This window comes from Tenrec ecaudatus, chromosome 17 (genome assembly GCF_050624435.1).
Source record: "Tenrec ecaudatus isolate mTenEca1 chromosome 17, mTenEca1.hap1, whole genome shotgun sequence".
NCBI classification, from domain to species: domain Eukaryota; kingdom Metazoa; phylum Chordata; class Mammalia; order Afrosoricida; family Tenrecidae; genus Tenrec; species Tenrec ecaudatus.
Window position 1 is genome coordinate 30,619,382 of NC_134546.1, and position 27,749 is coordinate 30,647,130.

The window sequence follows — 27,749 nt, forward strand, 5'->3', positions numbered from 1 at the left end:
GGCACCCAGGGACTGCCCCCTGCCTGTTCTTCTCCCTAGCTTTTCAGTAGCTCTGGGCATTTGGGGGCTGCTGGCAGCTGGGGAGCATGTTAGTTTGGGTTTGGGATCCTTCATTAGACAATCTCCTGGTTCTCCAACCCCAGTGGTGGGAATGGGTGGCAGGTCCTCTTTGTAAATGTTAGGTGTTCGGTGCAAGTGTACACAGCAAATAGGTTCCCATTCAACAGTTTCTTCACACATTGTCCGGTGCCGCTGATTATTCTTCAACATTCTCCTGATTTTCATTCTACTGGTTTTATTTCCATTAACCAAGTCTTACTATTCTCAACGTTTTCATCTATTCTGTAGAGTATCTGTGGTCCATCTGGTCTTCTAGAGATGATATTTTTTTAAGGAGAGCAGTACTCAAGACTCAATACATAATGAACGAACCCGTGTGTAGCGAAAATGTGATTGCAGGTTTCTGTTCAAGGTTTGGGGTATCTCTGGACCCTAGTCTCCGTATTCCTCCAGTCTCAATTGATCCAGGAGCCTGGGCTTTTTGAGAATTTGACATTATGTTCCATGTCTTTCTCTATGTCTGTCAGGCTCTCTTATTGGGGTCCTCATCAGAATGTTCTGTCATGGTACCCAGGCACCATCTAGCTCCTCTGGTCTCAGGTAGATAATTAGTCCTATGATAAGGTGACCAGACGTTCTGCTTTTGGCGAGACAGTCCCGATTTTTAACAATTTTCCCCACGTCCCGTGACATTTTTTAAAAGTCCCGATTTTTGGAAAGAATACACGACAACCTAGGGTGTACGGTTTTCAGCTGCCATGTGGCTATTTCACCAGGATATGAGTTTTCTCAATGGTGTCCTGCTTTACCAATATTAAAATCTGGTCACCTTATCCTGTAGACCAGTTCCTTCTCTGAATCTTGGGTTTTCACAAGGGATATAATTTTGACTGTGAAATATAATACAATGATAAAACAGACTGCAGTAATATAATACAATAGGATGTTGTTTTCCCCTAACAAAAATGATTTCCAGACTAAACTGACTTCTATTATTTATTTGAGGAGTACCCCTGCCCAGCAGAGGACGAGGGGCTAGGAATGAAAAAATAAAGAGCCATCTACTCTGTCCTTTGGTTGCTCAATCTGGTGAGGACATTGTCCTTTAGAAAACTAACAGGGTGACAGTGGTAGCCTCAGGCCCCGGTTCAGGAGCAGAGGCCACCCTGTTTGAGAAAAAGCCAGGTAGCAGCTGACTGGAGGAGCCTTTTCCATAGGCACTGACTGTTTGGGATGTTGGTGCTAGCACCCCATTTTGATTCTATTGTAATTGCCTTTGCCACTTTAAGTTGGTATGTATTCAAGGATGACTTGATTATGTATGTGTTTTTGGAAGTGAGTATAAACAGGTGACATTATCATGAAGTTATCCTCATTTTAAACACTTGCACACTTACATATTGTGAAATTTATCTTCTGTCTTTGTCATTTATCTCCTGAGGATCACATTATACACTCTTTGCTTTATTGCATTGTGTTGCTTAACCAATTATGCTAATATTAGGGGGTTCTCAAAACACCCTGGAATTGTGCTGGGTGAAGCAGAGCTTTTGTAATATGAATTTTCTCCACTAGGCAATCATCAAGCAACTCACTCTGAGTTAGTGCAACCAGTGGCATCACCTGGGAAGGTTCTCTCTGGTCACGGTGAATTTTTCGTAAAAGCAGTTTCACTCTGACCTCCTTTTTCAATTTAAGGGAACTGTAAGCAGCTGTGAAATTTTGTTTCTTGCTGCAGAAAAATGTCTCAGAAACAGCTGTGATGCTGAACACAGCTTACAAAGACAGCATTATGGGAAACACTCTTGTCTGTGAGCGGTTTACTCATTTCAAAAAAGGTGAAATTAGGGGGAAGAAATGGAGAGCTGATATCAGGGCTCAAGTGGGAAGAGAATGCTTTGAAAATGATGACGGCAGCATCTGTGCAAATGTGCTTGATACACTGGATGAATGTATGCATTGTGATGTAAAAGCCCCCAGTAAAGTTATTTAATTAAAAATATACAAATATAAATAAAACAAAATTAGAAAAAAGGTGAAATGTCGATTGATGACAAACCTTGTTCAGGACATCTGTCAACTTCCCAAATGGATGAAAATGTCGACATGCAGTGCATTTAGAGTTCATTCCACCGGGTCAGACTGTTAATAAAACTTTCTATTTAGAGGTTCTGAAAAGATTGCATAACAGTGTGCCACAAAGAAGGGCTGATCTGTAGCAGACAGGTGACTGATTTTACTACCACAACAATGCACCTGCTCTTGCAGCCATCTCAGTACTCCAGATTTTGGCAAAAAACTGCCCCTGTACATGACTCATCTACCTTGCTCTGTATGACTTCTTTTTGTTTCCATAAATGAAGAGGGACATGAAAGGACATCGATTTGATGATGTAGAAGAGGTCAAGAAAAAAACGAGGGCGGTGCTGTCAGCCATCCAAACAGATGAGTTTGAAAAATGATTCCAAGAGTGGAATCACAGATTGTCAAACACATTAAGTGTAATGGAGAGTACTTTGAATTTGATAAGGTTGTTTTGTAAAAAAATGTAAAGACATTGCTTTGGGAGGAAAAAAATCTGATTTTTTTTGGGGGGGGTACCCCCTAGTAGATTTAGCAGCATCAAACCATTTTTTATATTCTAGAATATACTGTCCTGGTCATTGTGCTGTGTTTTGTTTCCCATGGTCTTGTTTGGACTGTTTGCATATCTTTGACTATCCTAGAGTAATTTAAGGAACCATGGTGGGGCAATGGTTAAGTACTTGGTGATGCTGAGAAAAGGCCTGGTGATTACTCCTGTAAAACTTTCAGCCTGAGAAACCCTAGGAGACAGTTCTCCGGTGGCACATGGGGTTGTATGAGTCAGAGTCGACTCCACCATGCCAAATTACAACCATGTGTGTTGGGGATCAGAATCTCACAGGATGGACTCAGCATGTTTACATGTAGTAAATGCTCTAATAGAGATCACTGTTGTTCATAGGTCTTTCCTGTGACACAATCTGGGGCTATTTTTATTAAGGGGTAGATAGTTAACCTTCCTTTCTTCATTAGATTGTTTTCTAATCAGCTTTTCTACAGAACTTTAGTAACTTACGTTTTCCTACAAAATTGTTCATTTATTGTAGTTTCCAAAACTACTGGTAAGAAGTTGCACAAACCATTTTAAAAACAATGTTTAATGGCCTTTGAATTTGTGGCATTCTTTCTCTCATTCTTTCTACTCTTTGTGTGTGTGTTTCTTTTGTTTATCAATTTCTCATCAGCCTTGCCAGCATTTATCTCATTTAAAAATTATCGATCTATTCAGTCTGTATTCTCAAATAATAAAAGCCCACCCCCCCCCACCGAACTTTATGCTTCAGTTTATTCCCATCTACTCTTTTATTTTTGCCATGAGTTATATTTTTTATTAAATACTTTTATTGGGGGCTCTTACAGCTCTTAACACAATCCATACATGCATCCATGTGTCAAGCACATTTGTCCATATCTTGCCATCATTCTTTTCATAGCATTTTCTTTATACTTGAACCCTTGATATCAGCTCCTCATTATCCCCTCCCCCACTCCCTCATGAATCCTTGATAAATTATTATTTGCATATCTTACATCATCTCCTGTCTATAAGTACCTTTTTTATGACAGCAAAAGTAGCTTGTCCTTCCAGTGCTTTGGCATCCTGTGGCATGACTGTTCATTAACGGACAGAGAATTGGAATAGTGGGTTTACCTGGTGCTGGTGCTGCTGACTGGGTAGCTTTGGGAAAACTAAACTGTTTGGAACCACAGTTCCCTTCAGCATGAACCAGTGGTCAGCGTGTCCTCCCACTGCCCAGCATGCGTGTGATGACCAGGTGTGGAAATGCATGTGGGAGCCCTTCAAAGCCTGTGGAGTGTGTCAGAACCGGGGTACTGTCACAACATACGCATGGTATTTAGGCTGTCTACCAAAGCAGCAGCAGCAGCAGCAGCAGCAGCAGCAGCAGCAGCAGCAGCAGCAGCAGCAGCAGCAGCAGCAGCAGCAGCAGCAGCAACAAAACCCCTTCGAAGAAACCATTTTAAAAAAGCATTTATCTACATGACAAAGATCACTTAGACTTTCATCTCTAAAACAGTTGCAGACTTTGCCCAGATGAATTACATTAGGTTTTTTTTTGGGGGGGTGGTGGTGGTGGTATAATGATTTCCCTATTACCCTTCCCCCAACATAAAAATCCCTCTTTGGACTAAATTAGAAATCTGCACCGAAGGTCCATTCAATAAAGGACACTGAAATGGAAATTAACTCAAGTCTGCTTTCAATTAATTCTAATCCCCCAAAGAGCCATGCTTTCCTTTTCGGTCACAGCAGTAATTGGAAAGTAATAGACCATCCCAAATTTGTGTGTGTGAGTGGAGGGGTACATCTAGGTCAGTCTGGGGGAGGGCTCAGAGATTTTTCCGGTATTCATTAGGTTCCTGTTAACTTTATTCAAATAATTTAATTAATGCTAGAAAGGTATCAGTATACCTTTTTAGGTAAAAGTTTCAACATTCATGAATAATGTTGGAATTGTTGTTTTTAAATAGCAGAAGCCAGTCTGGAAATGAAATACTTTCCTAAAAGCTGCTACATTGAGGAGCGGATGCCAAGGGCCCAAGTAGAAAGCAACTGTTTTGAGAATGATGAGGGCAACAAATACACAATTGTGCTTGATGCAATGGATGGATGGATTGTGATAAGAGTTGTATGAGCCCCCAATAAAATGATTTAAGAAAGAAAGAAAGAGAGCAACCCTAAATGCTGCAACTTATAAAGTCAAGAGCAGAGAGACTAGTTGAAGAGGATGGAAGGCGGGGCCCAGAAACCCAGAACTTGGATGACTTCCTCTCTGCTCCAAGTTTGACTCAGAAAAGTTTGAGTGTGCCTAATCGTGTAGGTTGAAATCTGTTGTCCCATAAAATGACCAGGATGGGTTAGAGGCCAAAAGCCTTTTACTAAAGATGTAGTAAGCATCTCCCAAAGCTTCTGCCAAGTCCCAAATGGACATTTTCAGAGGCTTGTTGTTTTTTGCTGTTAGGTGCCAGCGAGTCACACTAAGGTGACGAGAGGAATGTGGCTGCATCTGCTATTTATTCAAAGGAAAGCAAGTTATTCTAGGGTGACCAGTGGAGTAGAGGATCACAGGGCTCAGAGATGGAGAGATTAACAGTACAAAATAGAGAGCAGACTAACAGTGAGCTGTCTAAGAACGTAAAGTTACGTTACATCCCCGTGCTATCCTATTATTCTCCCTTCTGAAGATGAACTCTTCAACATGTAGCCCCATTAATGTGATCACACTCTTCAAGGAAGTGTTCCCAAAGAAAATGTCCTAATATTTCTTATCTATGTATATAAATTCCTTTGTATATTCATTTATGAGAGTGAAAAACAAAATGCTATCCTAATGCTCCATAACTAAGGGAGGATTAAGAAAGCAATGGGGTCTCTGAATGGTACCAATGTGTAGTGTGCTCAGCTTCTAACAGAAATATGGGAGGTTCAAGTTCATATAGAGGTGCCCTGGAAGAAAGGCCTGGTAATCTACATCTGAAAAATCAGCCCTGAAAACTCTGTGGAGCACCATTCTCTTCGGACACACATGGGGTCAACTTGATGGCAAACTTAGTAGGAGATGACAAAAACTGATAAAAGCACCGGCTCTGAAATGACACAGAACTGGTTTCTAACTATGGCTTCCGAGTGGATGATCCTGGACATGTTACCTCATGTTCCTGAGCCTCTGTGTTCTCCTCTGTAAACGAGGGATAGTGATCCGTACCCTTCACGATTCATGTGAGTACTTAGTAAAATGTGACACTATAAGTCCAATCTAGTGCATGGCACATAGGAATTGTTTAATAAAGGTGAGTTCCTTCATCTTTCCATCGGTATCAACATGGAAAAGAATACATGTGCTCTGGCTACTGATTTAACGAGCTTAAGGATAAATGAAAAATGATTCCTTAGGAAAATACAAGTTAAAAATTAATTTAAAAATTGACTGGGCCAATTACTTTTGGAGGAATGTTAAAATACTTAAAAATGTGTACACTTAAAATTACATATGCGATTTCAAAGCTACATTATCTTTTAAAGACCAGATCATTGCAATATGATTCAAACTTTTCTTCTAGGTTATAAAAAAAGGTGGAAAAACTTACTAATTTATTTTAAGAAACCAGCAAACATTAGTGCCAAAATCAAATAGAGTTTTAAAAGTAAAAAACAAACAAACCCACCACTGATTAAATTCATTGATTTAATATGTTGTAAAATATAAAAATTTGTAAATATTATCAAAATCTAACAGTATATAAAAGAACTGCATTTTATGACCTACTAAATTTATTCCAGGAATATAAGGATGGTTGAGAATCAAGATATCAGTATAATCTATTACAGCAATAAATAAATTAATTAATTAAAAGAGAAAATATTTTTTTACTAATAGGTGCTGAAAGAAATTCAGCATCCATCCCTAATAAGAATTTTTAGTGAAATAGGACAAAAAAGAGATTGTTCAGGGAAGATATAGATAATATATGCAAGATAGAAAATGTCATTCTTATGGCTCTAAGATAAAATCGTATGTCCAAAGCAATAAATGCTAAAGTACATTAAATTCAGAAAATGGATGTGTACCACCAGCATTATTTGTAACAAACTTACTCTTTTTTTTTAGATTTTCATGGTATGAATGAAAATATTTGAATGAAAATGACTCCATAAAATTTCTTCCCAATGTATTACAGTTGGTTAATCATAACTCTTACTTGTTTTTTCCCCCATTTTTAAAAATGGTTTTATTAGGGGCTCATACAACTCTTATCACAATCCATACATACATCAATTGTGTAAAACACATTTGTACATTCATTGCCCTCATCATTCTCAAAACATTTGCCCTCCATTTAAGCTAAGATTTTAACATTGGTAAAGCAGAACACCATTGACAGGGGAAGGGGAGTTTTTGATTAAAAATTTGACCTATATGGAGCAACAAAAATTTTCATAGAATGAAAAAATAGTATTGTAATATTTTTAAAATTTCAAAATAAGTACAATTTACAAATATAATACATTAAAATTGTGTATAGTATTATTTTATTCTTTAGCATATTTCTCATTTGAGTGATTTTTTTTAGTACATTGCTGTTGTTGTTTAAAAGGTCATGAAATTTTTCAAAAGAATTCGTTAAATTATATTTCACACATAAAAATGGCTTTCAAAGTCTCAACACTTAATTGTGATTTTTCTGATGTCCACACTTTATTTACTGTAGGAAGAACACGTTCAGTCGCAGCATTAGTTCCTGGTAAGGACAGCGTGTATTCCACAATTTTTAGTGCATTATTGTATGGAACATGGTTTTTTTTCCAAAATGAGGAAATATTTCTATTGTGATTTTTGCTGATGCCCAAGATTTATCCTTTTCCTTATCAACATATATTTTTAATAATGATACCTAATTTTAAAGATCATTTTTGGAAATATTCCTATATGGGAAAATTTGAGTAATATGATCAAATTATTTTTGCACATCATTCCATTAAGTTCTTGTTTTAATATAACCCAATGAAAATGTTCAATATCATTGTAATGTACCGTCCACTCTTCTAAATAATCTATGCAGTTACTATAGAACTTTTAAATGTGATTCATATTCATGATAGCTGCATGATTTATTGCACCTTGTTCTTTAGCTGGCTTATACTATTACGGATAGTTAACGGAAGAAAATTATTTTCTAACTGCTTTTGACACTGAAATTTTAAATTATCAACTTCACTTGCTACTTTGGTGACCGAAATTTTGTCACCTTCAATAAGTTTTATAGCATTTTGAAAAAGAGCTGCTTGATTGTGTACAAACTCTAGCCAAATTTTTGAAGATTCCTTTTCAAAAAACTCTTCTAAAATTCTAGGACATTTATCCTGTGATAGAAAGTAGGATTTCAAAGGATTGTATATTTTCAAAATTCTTTCGACAGCTGGCAAAAGAGCTAACCAGTGCATTTTACTGTATCTGATATTTTCTGATATTCTACTTCCACTGTTTCACAAAATTCTTTAAGCATTTCAACACACACAGTGTATATATAGAAATAAGAATATATTTTAATAACAATATTTTTCAAATCTGTGGGCAACAAATCAGCAGCTGTTTGAATGGCATTATGTATTATGTGCACTGCACAACCAACACCAATAATGTTTTGATTAAGGTTTTTATTTAATTTATAAAAAATATTATTTGTACCTCTTTTCGCTTTTCCTCCAAAATTTGCATTCGTGTTGTCTGCACAATATGCAATCATTTTATGTTTTAAATTGGCTTTTTCCAAAATTTTAATAATGAACTTGAAAATTATTTCAGAAGTTTCGCCGGGCACAGAAACTAAATCTAAAATTCTAATTTTTATTCCAGTTTCTGAATCAAAAAATCAAATAATGGTTGGAAATAACTTTATATCCTTATGATTAGATGTGTCTGAATATATGGATATAAAATTAATTTTTTATAGATTTTTGTTTAATTCTGAAAATGCATATGGGGAAAGCACATTACACACAATTGCCTCGGATTTTGTTCTAGCACAGGAAAATTTTTTGTTGATTAACTTTTTGACAACTTGTGATGTACAGTCCATAGATCTAAAGAAATGATTGTAATTAATATCATAAAAAGACATGAGTCCTTCTGCTAATGCTAATTTCTTTTCTTTGTCTCCATAAGTTGTTTTCCAAAAAAATTCCTGTATTTTGGGGGAAGGTGTAGCAGTGTGTAAATATATTTTATGTTTCTGTGTCTCCAAGTGCTTTGAAATATCATTCTTCCTGCTGTGTGAAATAGGAAATTCACCATTACATTTCTCACATTTTACCATGTAATCGCTTTTGGTCTATTTATTTATTTATTTTAATAAAAGGAAACTCACTTCTTAGATCATCGTTGAATTTGCATCCTCTTTTCTTGCCCATTATGTTAAAAATCTAAAAAAAATTAAAATTATATTATAAATTATTATATACATATTGCTTAAAAACACAGAAAGTAAGTACATAATTACATGAACATAATCCATTGTTAGTTTATAAATTAAATTAATTTGATTGTTATAAAGTAATTATATTAAAATTTATTTTAATTTTAAACCTACATTTCTTTCTAAATAATAACAATACTAACTTGTATTATTTTTTCTCTAAATTTGCCGTAACGTAAGTCATAAGTGTCACTTTCAAGAGCGGCACTAGACTTTTCGCTGCCACTATAAAATATAAATAATATGAGTACTGTCTGCTAAATTCAAGAAAATTTATGTATTTATGAAATAAATAAATTACATACCTAAATGATCTGAGTAGCTGATTTGTTGACATCACTTGTTTAACTAGCACTAGCCCGCAGTAAGATGTGGATCGTCTGAGAGACAGTTACAAAATGTTTTCATCATTGCCAATGCCAAAATATGCCATTGTTCATTAAGGCCAAACATTGGTGGTCAAATTGTAACAAGTGATCAACATCGTGAACTTTGATAAGCAGTTCTCGATAATCAGTTCTCAACAATTACTTGTTATTATTAAAGTTTAACATTATAAAATTAACAAAAGTAATATAAAACTCATATCCTGGCGAAATAGCCACTTGGCAGCCAAAACCGTATATTCCTTCCTGTTCTCCAACCGTTCCCTAGCTTGTCGTGCATTTTTTCCAAAAATCCGGACTTTTTAAAAACACCGTGGGATGCGGGACAAATTGTTAAAAATCAGGACTGTCCCGCCAAAAGCAGGATGTCTGGTCACTTTAACTTAAGCCCCTGGCATCCCCTCCCTTCCCATTCCCTACTCCCTCATGAACCCTTGATAATTTATAAATTATTATGTTGTCTTTTTTGTTGTCCATCCCCAGGTTTTTTTTTTACATTTATTTTCCCATATAAACAAATGAATTCCAAGACCATTTTATCCATTCATAAATAATTGATAGTATCATTAAAATTGCATTAGAGTTATCTAACACATTTGGGACAAGCGATACTTTTCTCACACCAAATCTTGCCATCCAGAACAATATGGTTCTTTCCATTTTTCTAGATTTTAAGTCCTTCAATCAGACTTTATCCTTTAAAATGTGTAAGCATTTATATTGTATTCTTCTATAAAATGTATTCTTAATTTTTTTCATTTAATCTTTGTTGCTATTGTGATTGGTACCTTTCTCCCATTTCCATTAGCTGGCTTTAATGTTTATTTTGTATCTAGCCACTTTATGAATTTTTTTACTAATTATGGAAATTTTTAATGAGTATTTCTTGGGTATTCTACTTAATGCTATCCCCATAGTCAAACACTCTTATTAATTATTTCACTATTTTATTGTATCTTCTAGAGATCCAAAAGTAAGTTTGTTCACAGGAAATCCAGGGTGGATGATCCATTCAGGACCAGTGGTGTGAGTCGCAATACTGGGACGGTAAAGGGAGGGTGGGTTGGAAAGGGGGAACCGATTACAAGGATCTGCATGTGACCTCCTTCCTGGAGGACGGACAACTGAAAAGTGGGTGAAGGGATACGTCAGACAGGGCAAGATATGACAAAATAATAATTTATAAATTATCAACGGTTCATGAGGGAGGGAAGAGAAGAGAGGGAGGGGAAAAATGAGGAGTTGATGCCAGGGGCTTAGGTGGATAGCAAATGTTTTGAGAATGATGAGGGCAGTGAATGTACACATGAGCTTTACACAATTGATGTATGTATGGATTGTGATAAGAGTTGTATGAGCCCCTAATAAAATGATTTAAAAATAAATAAATAATATTGACAAATAAAACCCAAGTATGAAAAAGAATAACAATTGAATGCCTTACCAGCGGGATAACTTTTAAAATATTTAAGAGTAAATCTGTGGTTTAGATGATTGCTGTTGGGGGTCATATTATTGGCTTCCACTCATAATGATCCAATATGCAGCAGAATGGGCCTGTCTGATCCTGACCCACCCTCACAATATGCAGCAGAATGGGCCTGCCTGATCCTCACAACATACAGCAGAATGGGCCTGCCTGATCCTCACAACATACAGCAGAATGGGCCTGCCTGATCCTCACAACATACAGCAGAGTGGGCCTGCCTGATCCTCACAATATACAGCAGAGTGGGCCTGCCTGATCCTCACAATATACAGCAGAGTGGGCCTGCCTGATGCCGACCCACCCTCACAATATGCAGCAGAATGGGCCTGTCTGATCCTCACAATATACAGCAGAGTGGGCCTGCTTGATGCCGACCCATCCTCACAGTGTTGCATTGCTTGAACTCAGTGTTGCAGCAACTGTGGTCTTCTTTCTCACTGCCTCTCTACATGTTCTTTTCCTAGGGATTGGTCTCTCCCAATAACATGTCTAAAGCATGTGAGACAAATTACTGCCATCTTCAATTCTAAGGAACATTCTGGTTATTGATACTTCTTCCAAAAACAGATTGTTTGCTCTCTGGCAGTATATGGCACTTTCATTGTTCTTCAGCAGCCCCATAATTCAAATGCATCCGTTCTTCCTTACTCCTGGTCCAACTTTCACATGCAGATGAGGTGATTGACAAGACATGGCATGGGTCAGTCATACCTTAGGCATCAGTGGCATACTTGCTCTTCGACGCTTTCAAGAGGTGCAGCAAATGTACCCAATGCCGTAGGTGGCTTGCTTTCGTGACTGTGGCTTTCACGAGTGTTGACTGTGGCTCATGAAAGTGAATCCTTGACAACTTGGATCCATTCCTCAAAAGAGATTAGGAGTAGATAAATCAGAATGGAATAAAGAGCCCATAATAGCTTGATTTTCCATTGTAATTTAATACGTAAGAAAGTTGGTATTTCAATACCATGAGAGAAAAAGATGGTCATTTATTAAGTGCTTCAGGTAGCTAGCCTGAAGATAAAGATACCTTCAAGATAAAGAAGTGAACACTTCCTTACCTCACATACAAAAACAAATTCCAGGTGAATTTTAAAAAAGAATAAATCCTTAGAAGAAAATTTAGGCCAATAAATGAATAACCTTGGTGTTTCAGAGAGCTTTTAAGTTATTCAAGGAACTTAGAGTTGACTAAGGAATAAGAAAGCTGTATTTAATTCCATAAAATTAAATGTTTTAATAACACAGTGACCAAAGATTAAAAGATAAAAGTCAAAATATCTGACAGATAGTTAGTAACTATCATACTAAAGCTCTTGCTAATTGATAAGAAAGAGGCATATAACCCAATAGAAATATAAGCAAAAAAGAATAAGTATAATTCAGAAAAGAGAAAATTTAAATGTTTAATAGTTTTTTTTACTACCAATAAAACTAACAATGAAATGTCACTTGTCACTCACCTGGCACAAATTTTTTAAAAGTTAGTATTCCTTGTTGGCTGGGATGCCGGAGAAAAGGTGTTCATTTAATGATGCTGATGGAAATGGGAACATTCTTTAAAATTATTTATTTTTTAATTTTATTTCATTTATTATTATTTTTAAAACTTTTTATTGGGGGCTTGTACACTGCCTATGAAAATCCATACATCCATCCATTGTGTCAAGCACATTTGTTGCATCATCATTCTTAAAACATCTGCTTTCCACTTGAGCCCCTGACATCAGCTCCTCATTTTTCCCCTCTCTCCCTGGTCCCCCCTCCTTCATGAACCCTTGATAATTTATAAGTCATTATTATTTTGTAATATCTGACCCTGTCCAACATCTCCCTTCACCCACTTTTCTCTTTCTGTCCCCCAGAGAGAAAGTTATATGTAGATGCTTGTAATTGGTTCCGCTTTCTACCCCATCTTCCCTCCACCCTCCCAGTATCACCACTGGAGCTGGAGGGTTCATCTGTCCTGTATTCTCTGTGTTTCCAGTTCCCATCTGTACCAGTGTACATCCTCCGGTCCAGCTGGATTTGCAGGCGTATCGATTAAAACCTCAGAGAAATAAAAAGACCTATATGTAAAGATCTGAATACCAAGGTTTTGTTGATGCAGTGAAAACAACACAAAGCCAAATGTGGAGTAAAAGGAATGTTCACCAATACAGGAATGGTCCTCTGTATTATGGAATATTATGCAGCCGTTAAAAATAATTGGGTAGAGTTTTAAGACTCAACTTGCAGAGATTGCCGCAATGTGTTATTAGTAATCGATAGAGGCAAGATGCAGGGACGTAGACTATGATGCTGCAATGATAGACGCATTCCAACCAAGTGTATGTTGCTGTGTGCCATTGAGTCAGCTCAACAAAGAGTGACACAGTGGTTCCAGAGGGTTCTTTACACTGTGGTCATTACCAGAGCAGATCGATCACCAGGTCTTTTTTCCGTGGAGCCACTGGCTATGTTTGAACTGCCAACCTCTCGGTTAGCAGTCAAATGCTTAGTCACTACACCACCAGGGCTCCTTTGTAGATGGATATCCTGCATATACACGGGTAAGTCAGAAAGTATCGCTACTAGGGTTCCAGTTCACACATGTTACTTGAAACAAAACATGTTTAAACATGCCTCAGTGATCAGTAGATGAGTAAAGACAGGTTTCCTCCGTGGTACAGCCATCTTAGCTTCTCTGATGTTGTTGTTAGGGCCCAATAGGCCAAGGCCTATGCCATCTTCACAATTGCTATGTTTGAGTCCATTGTTGTAGGCTCGGTGTCAGTCCATCTCACTGAGGGTCTTTCTCTGTTCCTCTGACTGGGGGGGCCTCCCGAAAAGTTCCAATCAAAACAGTGGCTTCCAAAGGGATCTGGTGGGCCAGTTACATTCAAGGCAGAGAGCTTAGCTTAGAAGATTACAGTGACTGCCCATGCCACTATTTATTTATTTATTAGATCATTTCATTGAGGGCTTATAGTGACTGTTTTGTGTGACTTCAAAGAGACAATCTGGAGAGATTTTTTTTTAATAAACAGAATTGTTATAGCAGCTTATCAGGAAGAAGTTTTAAGAAAATATAAAACTTCATTGGTGAGAAAAGGCAAAAAAATTTTGCCCCCAAGTTTTTTTCCATCACAACCTTGTATCTGCTCATTCCTTAAGGGCACAGAGAAATGCCCTATGAGAATTTCCTTGGGAAATGTTACCCATCTACTGGATAACTATAATCTTGCTTCTTCAGATTTCTTTTTGTTCCCCAAACTCAAAAATCATTGAAAAGGAACAAGATTGGAGTCTCTTGGGGATGCCAAAAACTGCTATATTTGACATGGTATAAATGGAAAGTGCAGAAATCCTTGTGGAAGGGTCAGAGATACGGAACTACCACCTGCAGAAATGTATAGACCTATCGAGAGGATTTGTCAAGACAATAATGTCACATTTTGATTTTTTGTTTCATAAAGGTTTCTATACTTTTGTAGCAATTTTTGACACACTGTTGCATGTGATTCTATGAGGACAGTGAAAAGAATGGAAGAAGCCATCAAATTGTTAACATTGATTGAGCTCAAGGAGGTAACCCTCCAGCATTCACCACAGTGCAACAGTCACAGCATGAACGACAATGATTTAACTTTTAAAAGAAGGTAAAATTTATTTTCATGATTATCATATAGGTGAAAAGGCAGCAATAATATTATAGATAGAGTCCACTAAAAGAGGTAATTGTACTCAATCCCTTAAGAGAAAAATGACTAGATAGTAATAAATGATCATAGTCATCATTTGTATGTTATATATATAATCATTATGGTTATGAGATGGCTTACTGTGCCAGCCTACGTATAGGAACTAAACATAGGACTACACGTGTTTTCTCTGCATTTCCAAAATTTTCTCTAGTCCAATTGTGTTACTTTTGTAATGAAATAAATAAGATCTCTAGTTTTGTTTGTAGCAGTCATGAAGTTTTGATTCTGTCTTAAAGTCAGTGACTACATGATACCAACGTGGGCTTGAGGCGGCCCTCCCTCTGACAGCGTGCACCCTCTCATCTTCCCGACGGTAGACTACACATTCTCTTGTTCTCAATTAGTTGTACATTAGATAAATCCCTTGGGAACTCTCTGGAAAAAATCTCATGAGAAAATAGCATGTCATATTTCAATATTTTTCTTCAAATTTAGCAGAAACCATGTCTAACAATAGTTTTAAAAGTTGGATGGCCTCAGGAAGACCACTTACCTGCTCCAGACCTCAGTTATACTTTTTTTCACCTACAAATGATGTTGGACAAGATAACTGTCTCCGAGCCTTTTCAACTCTGGGGTATAATAAAAAGTAATTCAGCAAACACGTGCTTATATTAACTATGGCAAGAGACTCAGCTAGTTAGGGAAGAGAATCTAATGGACATAACTTCCACGTTCACAAGAAATGTGGAAAAATCCCAATAGTGTATGACCTTGGCTTGGACTTTTGTAAAACTCCTCATGTATGACTGTTTATAATTTCTTCATCCGTGGGCACCTTCCCACCCTTGCTAACTGATGACTTTGCTTCATAGGCCTCAGGACATGTCCAAAATGTTTTCAGTTGGTTTTATTGTCTTTCTGGAGGTACAATTTACACAAGGTTAAACATACTCAGTTATAATAGTTAAGATTTATTGTGCCAACCCGGCCAATAAACACATGTGGAATTAACTGAAGGAAGGAGAAATAAATGGCTCAGTAAGCCTTACCTTTCTAGTTCTCGCGTCTCTTGCTTTCTGATGGTCGGACCAGGGTGCAGTTGTCTTAGCCAGTTCCCTGCTTCAGCTGACAAGGCTTACCTCTTACGAGACATTCTTAAGGAGAAGCCGCATGGACCTACCCCAATGCAGCCCTGGGTGTTGGAACAGCCGTGTGGAGACCCCTGCCAGGGCTGAGATGCTTACATGTTCACTGACTCGGCTTTCCTCCTGTGCAGTCGTGTCATTATGTGTGTTTTGTGAGATGGAGGAGGACTTTGTAGATTGCTGTCAGACATATGGGCTAATGTTGGATTTATGGGCTTGAACTGGACTGGGTTGGGATGCTTTCTTAAAGTGCACTTACCTTTTATATAAAACTCTTTCTTATATATCTATAAGTTTTTGTGGATTTGTTTCTCTAGTCCACCCAGACTAACACATAGAGTATGTGTTTGATAAGTTTTGACAAATTTGTTCAGTACAATTAAGCAACAGAAACAACATCACCCCCAAAGTTCCGTGTTTCGTTGTAGTCAGCCCCTTCTCCCAGCCTGGGTAACTACTGCTTTTGTCACTAGAGTCATGACAAAGTTTTAACATATTGTCTCAATCTTGAAGAGTGTGGTTACATCCTGTTTTAGTCAGGGTTTTAAGTTGAAAGCAACAGAAACAAACTGCCTGATTTCAGTAGCAGAGGAATTTGTTGAAAGTGTGGGGCAGCCCACAGAATCACTGGAAGCCTGGAGAACCAGGTATGGACCTCCAGTCACAGAGTGCAGCTATTCTGGCAAAAAAGACCCTAAATGCTACAGCTGAGCCCCCTTCACTGCCTGTAACAGGGAGTGTTCACCATCAGTAAGCTTGCTGACACCACTATTATTTCAAAAATAGAAAGTATGTCAAGTATATCTGCCTTGGGAATTCTTTCTGCAACTCTCAGTGTCAATTGAGGTGAATGCAACTGAGTGGTAGATCCTAGATCTTGTTTCCATTCGGCCTTAGCACTTTCCGTGTCTTTAATGGGAGGTGGCTGGTCAAGACTCTCAAAGTGGGAGCATTCTCCAGTGATAGCACAGGGTTAAAATGCTGCTTGGCCCCCCTCCAAAAGAGAGAGCCAATAACAACAACCCTGGCTGGCACTATTTGATTGGTAGACTGCATTGTGAATTCGCAGCTTCCCGTCTAATGGCCATGACAGCCGGGTCATATCTGAGAAGCATCTCCTGCATACAGAGAAGTGTACCAGTACTGAAAGTGGGGACCAGGCCATCAAAGAACTTGCTGTTCAGTGAAATAGAAAGGGATATACTTGATCAACTTTTTTTTTTTTTTTTGGAGAATTCTGGGCTGCTGATAAAATCAGTAGATCTAAATTAATTGATTTGACCTGAAAGAGAATATATATAGAATATATAGAGAGAGATATTTTGAACTATCACCTTAAGTAATGACTTCCATATTTACAAAATACTTAAGTTAAAAGCAAAACGTTTACTCAACTTAGTATTCTTACTCTACTGAAAAAATCACCCTAAAAGTAAAAAAAGAGAGAGAAAAAGAAAAAAAAAACACCCAAACCTCAAGTGGCCTCTAATAGCTGTGTTCCAGGTTACACATCAAAGAAGTCCAGGGGCCTTGCTGATTCCACGTGCTACTCCTCTTGATTTCAATTGGCAGGTCCAGGGAAGACGGGGTGGCCTGATCCAGAGACAGTGATGATGAGATGTTGAGGAATAAGCCGGAGGAGAGAAGCAACAGGCACCATGGAAAAAAACAAAGCAAAGCAAGGTTTGATTTCTTTTCTGTCTTATCTTGGGTTTGCTATGAGTTGGAATCGACTTGCTGGCAGTGGGTTTGCTTTTTTGTTTGCTCCCTTAGGGTTCAAGATTCAAGGAATGCACGCTTTAGAAATGTAGGTCTTGTCACTGTCTCAACCATGACCGTGGCTTAGCTGGACTGTCTTACTTCCCTATCACGTGGTGACTTTGAAGAACACAGTCAGTGCTGTAGGACTAGGAGATGCTATCTATCTAATTTGATCTGAATAGTTACTTTATTTTCCTTAGAGATTATCTCATGTAATCCAAGATTCGACTTTAACTCATAAACATTACACATCTACTAGGATGGCGTATTTCACAAGAGCTTTCTCTTTTAATCTCTACAAGAATCGCTTATAAGCAGGTCCTGTTGTGATTTCCATTTTACAGATGAGGAAACAGAGATATAAATTTAGATCTGGGAGGCTGGTCTCTGCTACGTCCTGACTTTTTCCACTACACAAGTGTTAAAAGGGTTAAACACTTAAACTCGTGCAAAGAATTTCGGTGATGCCAAACCGTCTAGATTGTATAAGGACAGGCTTCTATGCGTGTAAGTTCTGGGCCAACATTCCAGTATGATGTATTATTTATGAACTCAACATACTGAGGCTGGTTCCTCTAAGGAAGAGTTTCTTGTACTAGCCTGACTTAGGAGAGACAGAGTCACAGCCAAATGTTTGCGACCAGAGCTTTCAGCTATAAGTTGCTTGATCACACAGAAGTAGCGGACTGAATGAGCAACAAGCTGAATATTTTACTTGAGGTCCTGTCTTCATGGGCAATTGCTGTGGAAAAGGCCCATTGTAGAGCAGCCTTCGTCTCTCAATCTTCACTGTTGCCAGTACTGTTTCCCTCCTGCCCACATCATTCCCAGAACATCTCCGCTGGGAATCCCATTTTTCCTGTAGTCTGGCCCAGAGGATAATAAGATTTCCTTAGCTAATTTTGGTAGTGACCAGAGTGCAGAGTTCAGATGTTTGGAAAGGATCAGAGGTAGGAACAGTTTATGCAGACTTCCTGAGAACAATAGGGTGAAAATAGGACAGCTTTTCTGACCCTCTAGAATTTTCCCTCCAGGCAAACTGTGGTCAGTCCCAAGAATAAGAGATACTTCATGTCTGTTTAATGACCACCAATCATTCGGTTTGATTGAGAGAGTTTCCTACTGTGGTAGAACATGTTGGGTTTTTTACTACAAGAGTTATTTCAAGTAATTATGGTTTAGTCACTAAGATGTGAATATAAAAGCTATCTATACCATATTAGATGAAGCACTGGTGGCATAGTGGGTTACATGTTGGGCTGCTAACAGCAAGGTCAGCAGTTCAAAACCACCAGCTACACTGAGGGAGAAAGAAGAGGCTTTCTACTCCAGTAAAGAGCTATAGTCTTGGAAATCTACAGAGGCAGATCTACCCTCTCCTATAGCATCAATATGAGTCAAAAATGATTCAATGGCCATTGTTTTTTGTTACACCATATTAAAAGGAGTTTGGCACTGAATTATATATGTAGAAGTTGTTGAATTGTTGAATGTTTTGTTGTGTATGTTTTTGCCAAAATTGAAAAAAAAATCATGAATAACAATGAATATAGGGAAAAATAAAATGTTCTAAAATTGATTGTGGTAAAGATGGTACAAATCTTCTTGATATGGTTGAAATATTGAATTGTGTATGTGGATGAAGTGCCAATAAAACTTGTTTTAAAAAGAAGCATGCGTGTCATAGTGAGTTAAGCACTGGACTGCTAACTGCAAGGTTGGTGGTTCAAACCCCCAATCTCAGAAACCCTACGGAGCAGTTCTACTCTGCCCTAGAAGTTACCATGGGCAGTATGCCATGTTCTTTTGGGATCAGTTGTTTCCTGTCACACAGGAAAACACAGAATCCTATAGATCTCCTTATTCCCTGCATGTATCTGAAGAGGACAGGGACCGATTGAGTCATGCTAAGTGAACACATCTCTTTCTCTCTACAGGGGAGAATGAGCATATGCCAGTGAATAATCCTTCCACCCAAATCTACCAGGTAAAGTCACAGAGATTGCTTTGAATGCTCCAATGGATAATAATGATGCTATTTTTTCTGCAGAGTTGTTTACAACTCCCAGGTGTTTCCACGTGTGTCACTGCATTAAGACTGAGCAAGGCAGAGCAGCGAGCACTGTTCACACTGGACTTTTGAGGAAGCTGAAGGACAAGTTATCCCGTTTATAAAGTGGACCCTCCCCGCTTCAAACTCTGCTTTTTGTGTGTGTGTGTGCATGTTATCGCTGTTATTTCTAGGAGTTCTGGTGGCCTAGGGGTTGCTCATTGAGCTACTAACTGCAGGGTCAGCAGTTTGAAACCACCAGCCACTCCAAGGGAGAAAGACTGTGCTTTCTACTCCCATAAGGAGTTACAGTCTCAGGGTTGTCCTATAGCTTTCCTATGAGTTGGCATTGACTCAATGGCAGTGAGTGTGGTTTTTTTGGTTTATCTTTGTTACTATGGCCAATACATTGCACCATAAAATTCCTATCAGAGTACAAAACCCGCTTTTCCTGTTTTAGCTGAGAGAATTGAGAATTTCAAGGGGATAACATTGGAAATGTTCAAATAAGGTGACAGAAAAAATCCTTAAAGTACCTATTTAAGCAATGGAATTAATTTAACTTACAAGGAAGATAAAAGGTCTGGCAAACATTACATAATATCTTTACTATAAGGATCACATCAGATTGTTTTGACTCTCAGTATAGTACTTACTTTCTACTGTAAATTTTTATTTCTGTCCTTAAGAATCATAGACATTCATTATTATACTATATGTTATTGTATAATAACTGATAGTATAAAAATAGCCTGTATAGGGAAACTCATATGTCTCTATGGAATGAATATGGTGTCATCTGGAATAAACGAGAAGGAAGAAAGAATTTTTGAAGGTTGGTGGAGGTGGAGACTGGGAGAAAGGGTGACTTCAAAGTTGGCTCTATGTTTTGAACTCTGATAACTAGAAAAGAGTGCAGTCTCTTGAATGAAAATAGAGTAATTCAGAGGATCAAATAATGTGTAGGAAATGTTTAGGCATTAAAAAATTATATGGAAATCCAGTGGAAATAACAGTTACCTGAAATATCATAATACAGATTGTGGCTATGGGCTCAATTAGGGCAAGCCAGTTCAGGATTCTGAACATTTTTTAACTTTACAGCTTCTAGACCAGAGGTTCTCAACCTGGGGGTCGAACGACCCTTTCACAGGGGTCGCCTGATTCATAACAGTAGCAAAATGACAGTGATGAAGTAGCATTGAAAATAGTTTTATGATTGGGGGTGGGTCACCACCACATGAGGCACTGCATTAAAGGGTCGCAGCATTAGGAAGGTTGAGAACCACTGTTGTAGACTCAGACTAACACTGGAGCATCATGGATAGGGAAAGCGGTCTCATTAAAATCAATCTCACGTTTATTGAGCTACTACTATGAGTTACTACTAAGACCTGCTTGGACTAATGGGAGATGAAATAGCTGGAATAGACATTCTCATTTTTATAATACATAGAACCTGGGAAACACATGTACTAAGTAGCTTTTAGACCATTGAAAGAATGATAATAAAAAGATTGAACAGATCTATCCGATGTGGAGAAGGATCTATTGAAGTACTATCAAAAGGAGGGCTGGAACCTGGCATTTAAGGACAAGCTGGACATTTGGTAGGTGGCTATGGGGGAAGGATATTTCCCACAGAAGGACCAGCTTCAGCAGTGCTCTGGAAGCACAGTGCTTACTGAATGCCTACCTAGTCCCAAACCTCCAAATGCCCTTCTTGTCCACTGCACCTGTTTATGTCTCACCTGCGTGTGGCATTTGATGAGTATGAGAACATCTTTAAACTCGGGTATGGTTTCAAAGCCTGTTAAAGATTTTATGTAGGTCACTGCCTGAACGTGGGCTAAATATAGCCCCCAGAAGGCGGCCTCATTACGTTATTATAACACAAATCCAAAAGATGCCCGCGTTCACAGTGGAACAAATGAAGCAGGGCGATGAAGTGGGCCTGTAGGCCCTCTGGGGCACTGTGCTCATAACCGCCCATGCTTTCCAAGGTGCTTCCTGAGCCCCAGTGTGTTTACTCGGCAACAGCCAGCCAAATGAAGGAAGAGAACAAGAAAAAAAGAAGAGGAAGGAGGAGGGAAATGTGAAGAGGCTAGCTATTATAATAGGATTTAATTTACAGTATAAGGGAAAGTTTGTGGAGCAACTATGAAATTTCAGCCGTCCTCGGTCTCTTTAATTCCTGGATAAAAACTCCTCTTCTCTGACATTATAGTCTACATTAGCTTGTTTGTTTTCCTGTTGTCCATCTCCTGCACTAGAATGCAAGCTCCAAGGGCAGGGATTGAGTTCATTTTGTTCTCTGTTATGCTCTCAGCAGAAGATATAGTGTCAGGCATAAATATATATATATATATATATATATATATATATATATATATATACATACATATACACACCATATATATTCAATACACATTAACTGAATGCATGTACAGCTGCAAGATGCATACACTGCCTACACAGAGTCAAGAAGTTTGACGGAGTCAATCTGGTGCCAGAAGGTTTGGGAAACTTGCCTAGTTTTGCTTTCTTGGGGGCAGGAATAGGAGGGAGGGAAGAGATCTTCATTTCATACACTCATCAAAATATCATGGATTAAAAAGCTAAGTCAGTGAAGCAATCTCTGGTCTTCGGAAAAACACTAACTTTTGCATTCATGTGAGTGATCTTAGCCTCTTTAATCAGGCCTTTGGACTTAGAGTTGAGGAACTTTCCTTTGAACTTCCCCAGCACCATCCATAGTAGTGTGGATTGTTCGACTATACACAGTCCTGGGGAGAGTAAATAGCAAGTGTGGATGAAGGTCAAACCTTGTCACTTGCCGAGAAAACCAGAAGCCTGCTATCAACACTGCTTGCCAGCACTTGCTTCTGTGGAGTTTGGTATCCAACCAATGCCTGACAAAGGATGGGGCTAAAACTATCATGTAATGGACAGGCTGTGTGGGTGAAGATAAGTCATGGAAAGTACTCTAGTAAAGTTGTGTCACTGCAATGGATAGGAGCTGGTCAAAAAACCCCCAAAACACACAAACAAACCCCTAAGTCAGGTGAGCCAATAACAACAGTGACAGGGGAATTGTAAGGGCTCTAAAATTCACAGTGAAGGGGGTGTAGCATTCCTGGTTGTGTTTGATCAATTGAAATGTATCCAAGAGGAATTACTGAGAGGTGAGTGATGGGTAAATATGGTAGTGGGGCAGGAGGAAAGAACAAAGAAAAAGAGGAAAGAGCAGGAAAGTAAAAATTCGGTGGTGAGAGGGTGTAGGAGACCTGGTAGGGTGTGAGTAAGGGTAATGTAACTGAGAGAAATTACGGAAACCCAAATGAAGGCTGAGCATGATAGTGGGACAAAAGGAAATAGAGGAAAGAACTAGGAGAAAAAGGCCATTTATAGAGGTCTAAATACAGGCATGTACATCTGTAAATATATTTATATATGATGATGGGGAAATAGATCTATGTGCATATATTTATAGGTTTAGTATTAAGGTTGCAGATGGACATTGGCCCTTCACTCAAGTACTCCCTCAATGCAAGAATATTTTGTTCTAGTAAACTGGCATTCCATGATGTTCATCTTCCCGACATGATCGCTGAAGACAGGGAGGATGCATAAGCAAATGTGGTGAAGAAAGCTGATAGTGCCTGTCTATTAAAAGATATAGCTTCTGGGGTCTTAAAGGCTTGGAGTTAAACAAGCATTCATCTAGCATGGAAGCAAAAAGTCCACATGGAAGAAGCACACCAGCCTGTGTGATCATGAGGTGTTGATGAGAATAGGTATCAAATGTTCACAAACAAGCAATCAAATTGACCTGGAGTGTAGACAAAGTGGAGACACAAAACCCACCTGTAAGATAACTGGGCAGTCCCTCACAGTAGGGCCACACAAAAGGGATAAGGATTACATGTCCAGGCTGTGGTATAGCACTGAGGAAACACATAACTATCCTATAGTTTTTTAATATTTCTTCCCCTTACTATTATTATCTTTGTTTTACCTCAATAATCTTGTTAAACATACATATATTCATTTGTATAAGTAAGATCATTAGATGCATGAAAGCCAAGATAGATAACCCTTCAGAAACAGTAAAAGGAATAATGATTCCCTGAGGGTGCGGGAAGAGAGGCGGGGGGTGGGGGTGGGGGGTGGGGGGCGGGGAAGAGTTGATAGCAAGGGTGACTGTATAACCCCACTGAAGGGGGAAAATAACAGAATTGCAGGTGAATGGATGTATTGAATGGTGTAAGATAAGGCAAAATAATAATATATAAATAATGTGACTACCATATATACTCATGTCTAAGCAGTTTTTCAGCACATTTTTAGTGCAGTTTTGTGGTAAAATTAGGTGCCTTGGCTGATATTCGGGTTGGCTTACATTCAAGTCTATATGGTAGAAGGGTTACTGAGGGGTAGGGTGGGGGAGGGAGGAGATTAAAAGGAGCTTATAACACGAAGTTAAAGAAGAAAGAAAATGTGTTGAACCTGAGGATGACAACAATTGTATAATTATGCTTGATGTAATTGAATTATGGACGGTTATAATATCTGTTAAGAGTTCCCAATTTTAAAAAAAGCTAAATCAAAACCCCGGACGTTTAAAATCACTGAGTTTTTTGTTTTTATCCTTGGATGTAATATCTTTTTAAGCAATTGAACAGTGGAATAAACCACAAAGGAAGCCTAGCTCTACCCTCTTTCAGTTGGTTCTAGTCAGGATGACCACCATAACAGGTGAATCAGCACAGATATACCAGCTACCCGCTAGGCTTGCAGGCTCAGATGCATTTGAATTATGATGCTGGTAAAGAATACGGAGGGTCCTGTGAACTGCCAAGAGCACAAACAGCCAGAAGTACAACCAGAACACACCTTAAAAGCAACGGCGAGACTTCATCTCAGCACTTTGGGCATGTATTTAGGAGAAACCAGTCTTTGGGAAAATATTTGGTAAGTTAGAGGAGCAGAGAAAAAGATAACATGGCTTGACACAATGGCGCAACAATGGTTTCAAGCTTAACAGTTGTGAGGATGGTGCAGGACCAGATAGTGTTTTCTTCTGTTGTTCATGGGGCTGATATGAGTAGGAAATGATTCAATGGTACCTCGCAACAACATATGCCCTTTTATTTGATCTTTAACTTCTTCCCTTGTTCTCTCACCCCTGGTTGGCCTCAAATACCCATCTCTTAGTCCACTTCGACCTCTTTTTCAAAGTCAGATTGTGTTACTTCAGCCTTGATTACTTCATTTCCATATAGGTTGTTTAAAAAAATTATGATTCCATCACTATGAAAAAGGGCCGCCACAACTAAGGAACGAAGGCGATAATTGTACAATTCATTCGTTGGCCAAGCCTCATACTAATGACCTGAACCCCAACCATGCTTTTGGCTCACTCGGGGTCTTAAGATTCTAAACCCAGTGGCTTCCTCTACTTTCATGATTTATGTTTTCTATAGTGTGTTACCCAAGGCATATTTTTCTAGATCTAGTGATTTAGCACATTTCATGTCATGCACAGTGTTTCCAAAATGAAACAACTCGATTATTACAACTTTTCAAACCTGGTGGTCAAAATACATTTTGTGTTACTTGAATACATTGCCTCCATCGAATATAATACCTTTCCCTTTGGGGAGATACTATCTAACATCCTCTGATTTAGTAATTTCATATTTAGCAAATACTTGTAAATGTATACAAATCTTTAAGTAAAAAACCTTATATCACAGCAGTTTTTATAATATTGAAAAATTGTAAGCATTATTAATTGCCAACAAAACCCCAAACCTAGGTAGATTCAGACACACCACAGGGTGGAATATTAGATAACTGTTGAAACAGATATTTTAAAAACATTTAGAAGGGGACTGGAAAAGGCTTATGAGAATGTTAGACCATAGAAAAGGAGGACAGAATAGAAATGTGTACACAGAGTGACTCTGTGTGACAGTGTGACTCTGACCATGTAAAGATCCACATTCATATACACAGAACAAAACAGAATAAAGTACACCAGGTGTTAATAATAGTCATGTTGAACGAATGAGATTTAAGATGATTCTGTTTCCTACTCTCTTTTTCTCTGGAATTAAAATTGAAAAATAAACCACAGAAAAAATGTTCTACTTGAAAAATTATGAGCACCAGAGAAACCAGTACTAGGTTTCATCATCAAAACTGCCCTGGAAAGTTTTCTAGGATTTTAATGTCCTGTTTCAATCTTACTCTCCCTCTGGCCCTGATGAATATTCTTCTAATGCCAAAGAAGTTAGCTCTTTCAGGATAAGCTAGATCCTCAGCACATCAAACCTCACATCAGCTTCTCTAGGGCCCTGTAAGAATGTCATTCAAGTCAACTTCTGGAGGTGGTGTAAACTAATGCATTTGGGAAATTTATACTTGACTCTCCAAATTACTTGCTGTTTTTAATCATTACATCTCTGGGGATTAATACAGATACTTAAAATTAGGAAGCTGGCAGCTGGCAGAAGGATCACGTTTCTTCTGGACTGGCCATTGTCAGGGGAAGTCAGAGCAACGACGCCAGCATCCTTGCTGTGTCTGTTTCAAAGCACCGGAGTGTTCGCTCCCATGGAGGCATTGGTCAAGTGTTGTGGGAATATGGCTTCCCGTGGGGAAGTTTCCCAAAGATTGATGCTTATGATTTTGCAGAATTCCAGAGCCACAGGCTTCATACCAGCTTCCTAGCATTAGGCATGGGAAACAAAGGAAGGGAGACTGTCTTAAGAGCAAGTTGGAATATAGGAAAATTTCATTTGAGACTTTTGGTGAAAAACAGAGCAGAAGACATTGACTAAAATTCATCTTCAGAAGAGAGAAGAAGCCAAGAAAGCAAAGAAAACTGAGAAACAAGTTAAAAACAGGAAATAGGAAGAATTTGAACCCTCTCCTTTAATTCTTTGAGCCTCAGATGGCCTCTGTGGTGCCCTAGGCTGAAAAGGGCAAGTCTCCCCTGAATCGACCTCCAACAGAGCCCTCTTGCAGCAGCAGGATGGAGGGTCATAACCTCTCCAAAGCAGCTTCATGGGGAATATCAACAAGATGGACATTTCACCTTGTTGGAGAGCAAAGTAGGCACCTGTCTCTAACGCTGGGGTGGCTGTGGACAGCCAAGAGAAAGTTTACAGAAGTGTTAAGGCCATTATCTTCGGAGTAGTCCTTATTCACAAGGGAGAAGCCAGGTGTATATTGGACAGCCATTGTAGCAGCTAACGATGTTAAGAGACTTGCTTCTTATAACTGACATATTTCAGACGTGCGATGGTCCTCACAATGGCTTCTCCTCCCTGACTGGTCAGTCACTGATGGTGAAGCTACTTGAAACAATAGTGTTACTTCAATGGCAGACCAGCAAGGGGCTCAAACTGATATTTAAGAAGGAAATGGTCTCCTAGCTCAAGCACTTTCCACGTTCTCAGTGACTCTAGCTTAGGTGTTAAGAAAAGAGAGAAAACAAGCAAACGCTGCATCCACAGTTCTTAATTCTGCGTGGTGGAGTTCTGAAGGGTGAAGCAAAGTCCTTTCCTTTAAGACCCTGCTGTTACCATTTGTTCTCTGGGGGAAGCTCCCCACAGCCACACAAGGGAGCTGAGATGCTAGTGAAGTACCGGCAATTTGCATCATGCACATCACCAGACCAAAAAGCAGCAGATCTGGTGATAGTCCACCGTGAAGACGGAATCCAGCTCAAATCCACCACTACGATGAATGAAAACAACAGTGGAGGGACTGGAAACCAGGTGGCGTACGTGGTCTCTGACTTCAAACCCCAAGCACTTGACAGGACTGGCCTTTTTTCTCAGTATGACTCTTGGTTCCTTGTGTTTCTCCTTACTCCTAACCCCAGAAGGAGATCATTTGTAGAGGAAACAAAGCAAGAAATAATTGTGAAGCACAGTGAGCCGCAATATTCTATGTTTTGTTTGTTTGTTTATTTTTTTAAAAGGCGATGTGGGAGGCTGAGTGATTTTTTTTTTAATGGAAGATGTCATTGCAAGTTGGGCGCATTTAGATGACCAGACCAGAGGTGATGTTTAGAAA

General features: G+C 38.7%; 1 protein-coding gene across 1 annotated transcript in view; it reads left to right on the forward strand.

Moving 5' to 3' along the window:
* Positions 1-17,505: 17,505 nt before the first annotated feature.
* The window catches only part of ARHGEF33 (Rho guanine nucleotide exchange factor 33), a 59,760-nt gene continuing 49,516 nt past the window's right edge, over positions 17,506-27,749 (forward strand). Inside the window, exons 1-2 of the mRNA XM_075535438.1 lie at positions 17,506-17,530; positions 19,546-19,595. Of these exons, the coding sequence (XP_075391553.1) occupies positions 17,506-17,530; positions 19,546-19,595 (75 nt within the window). The remainder of the gene's footprint in view (positions 17,531-19,545; positions 19,596-27,749) is intronic.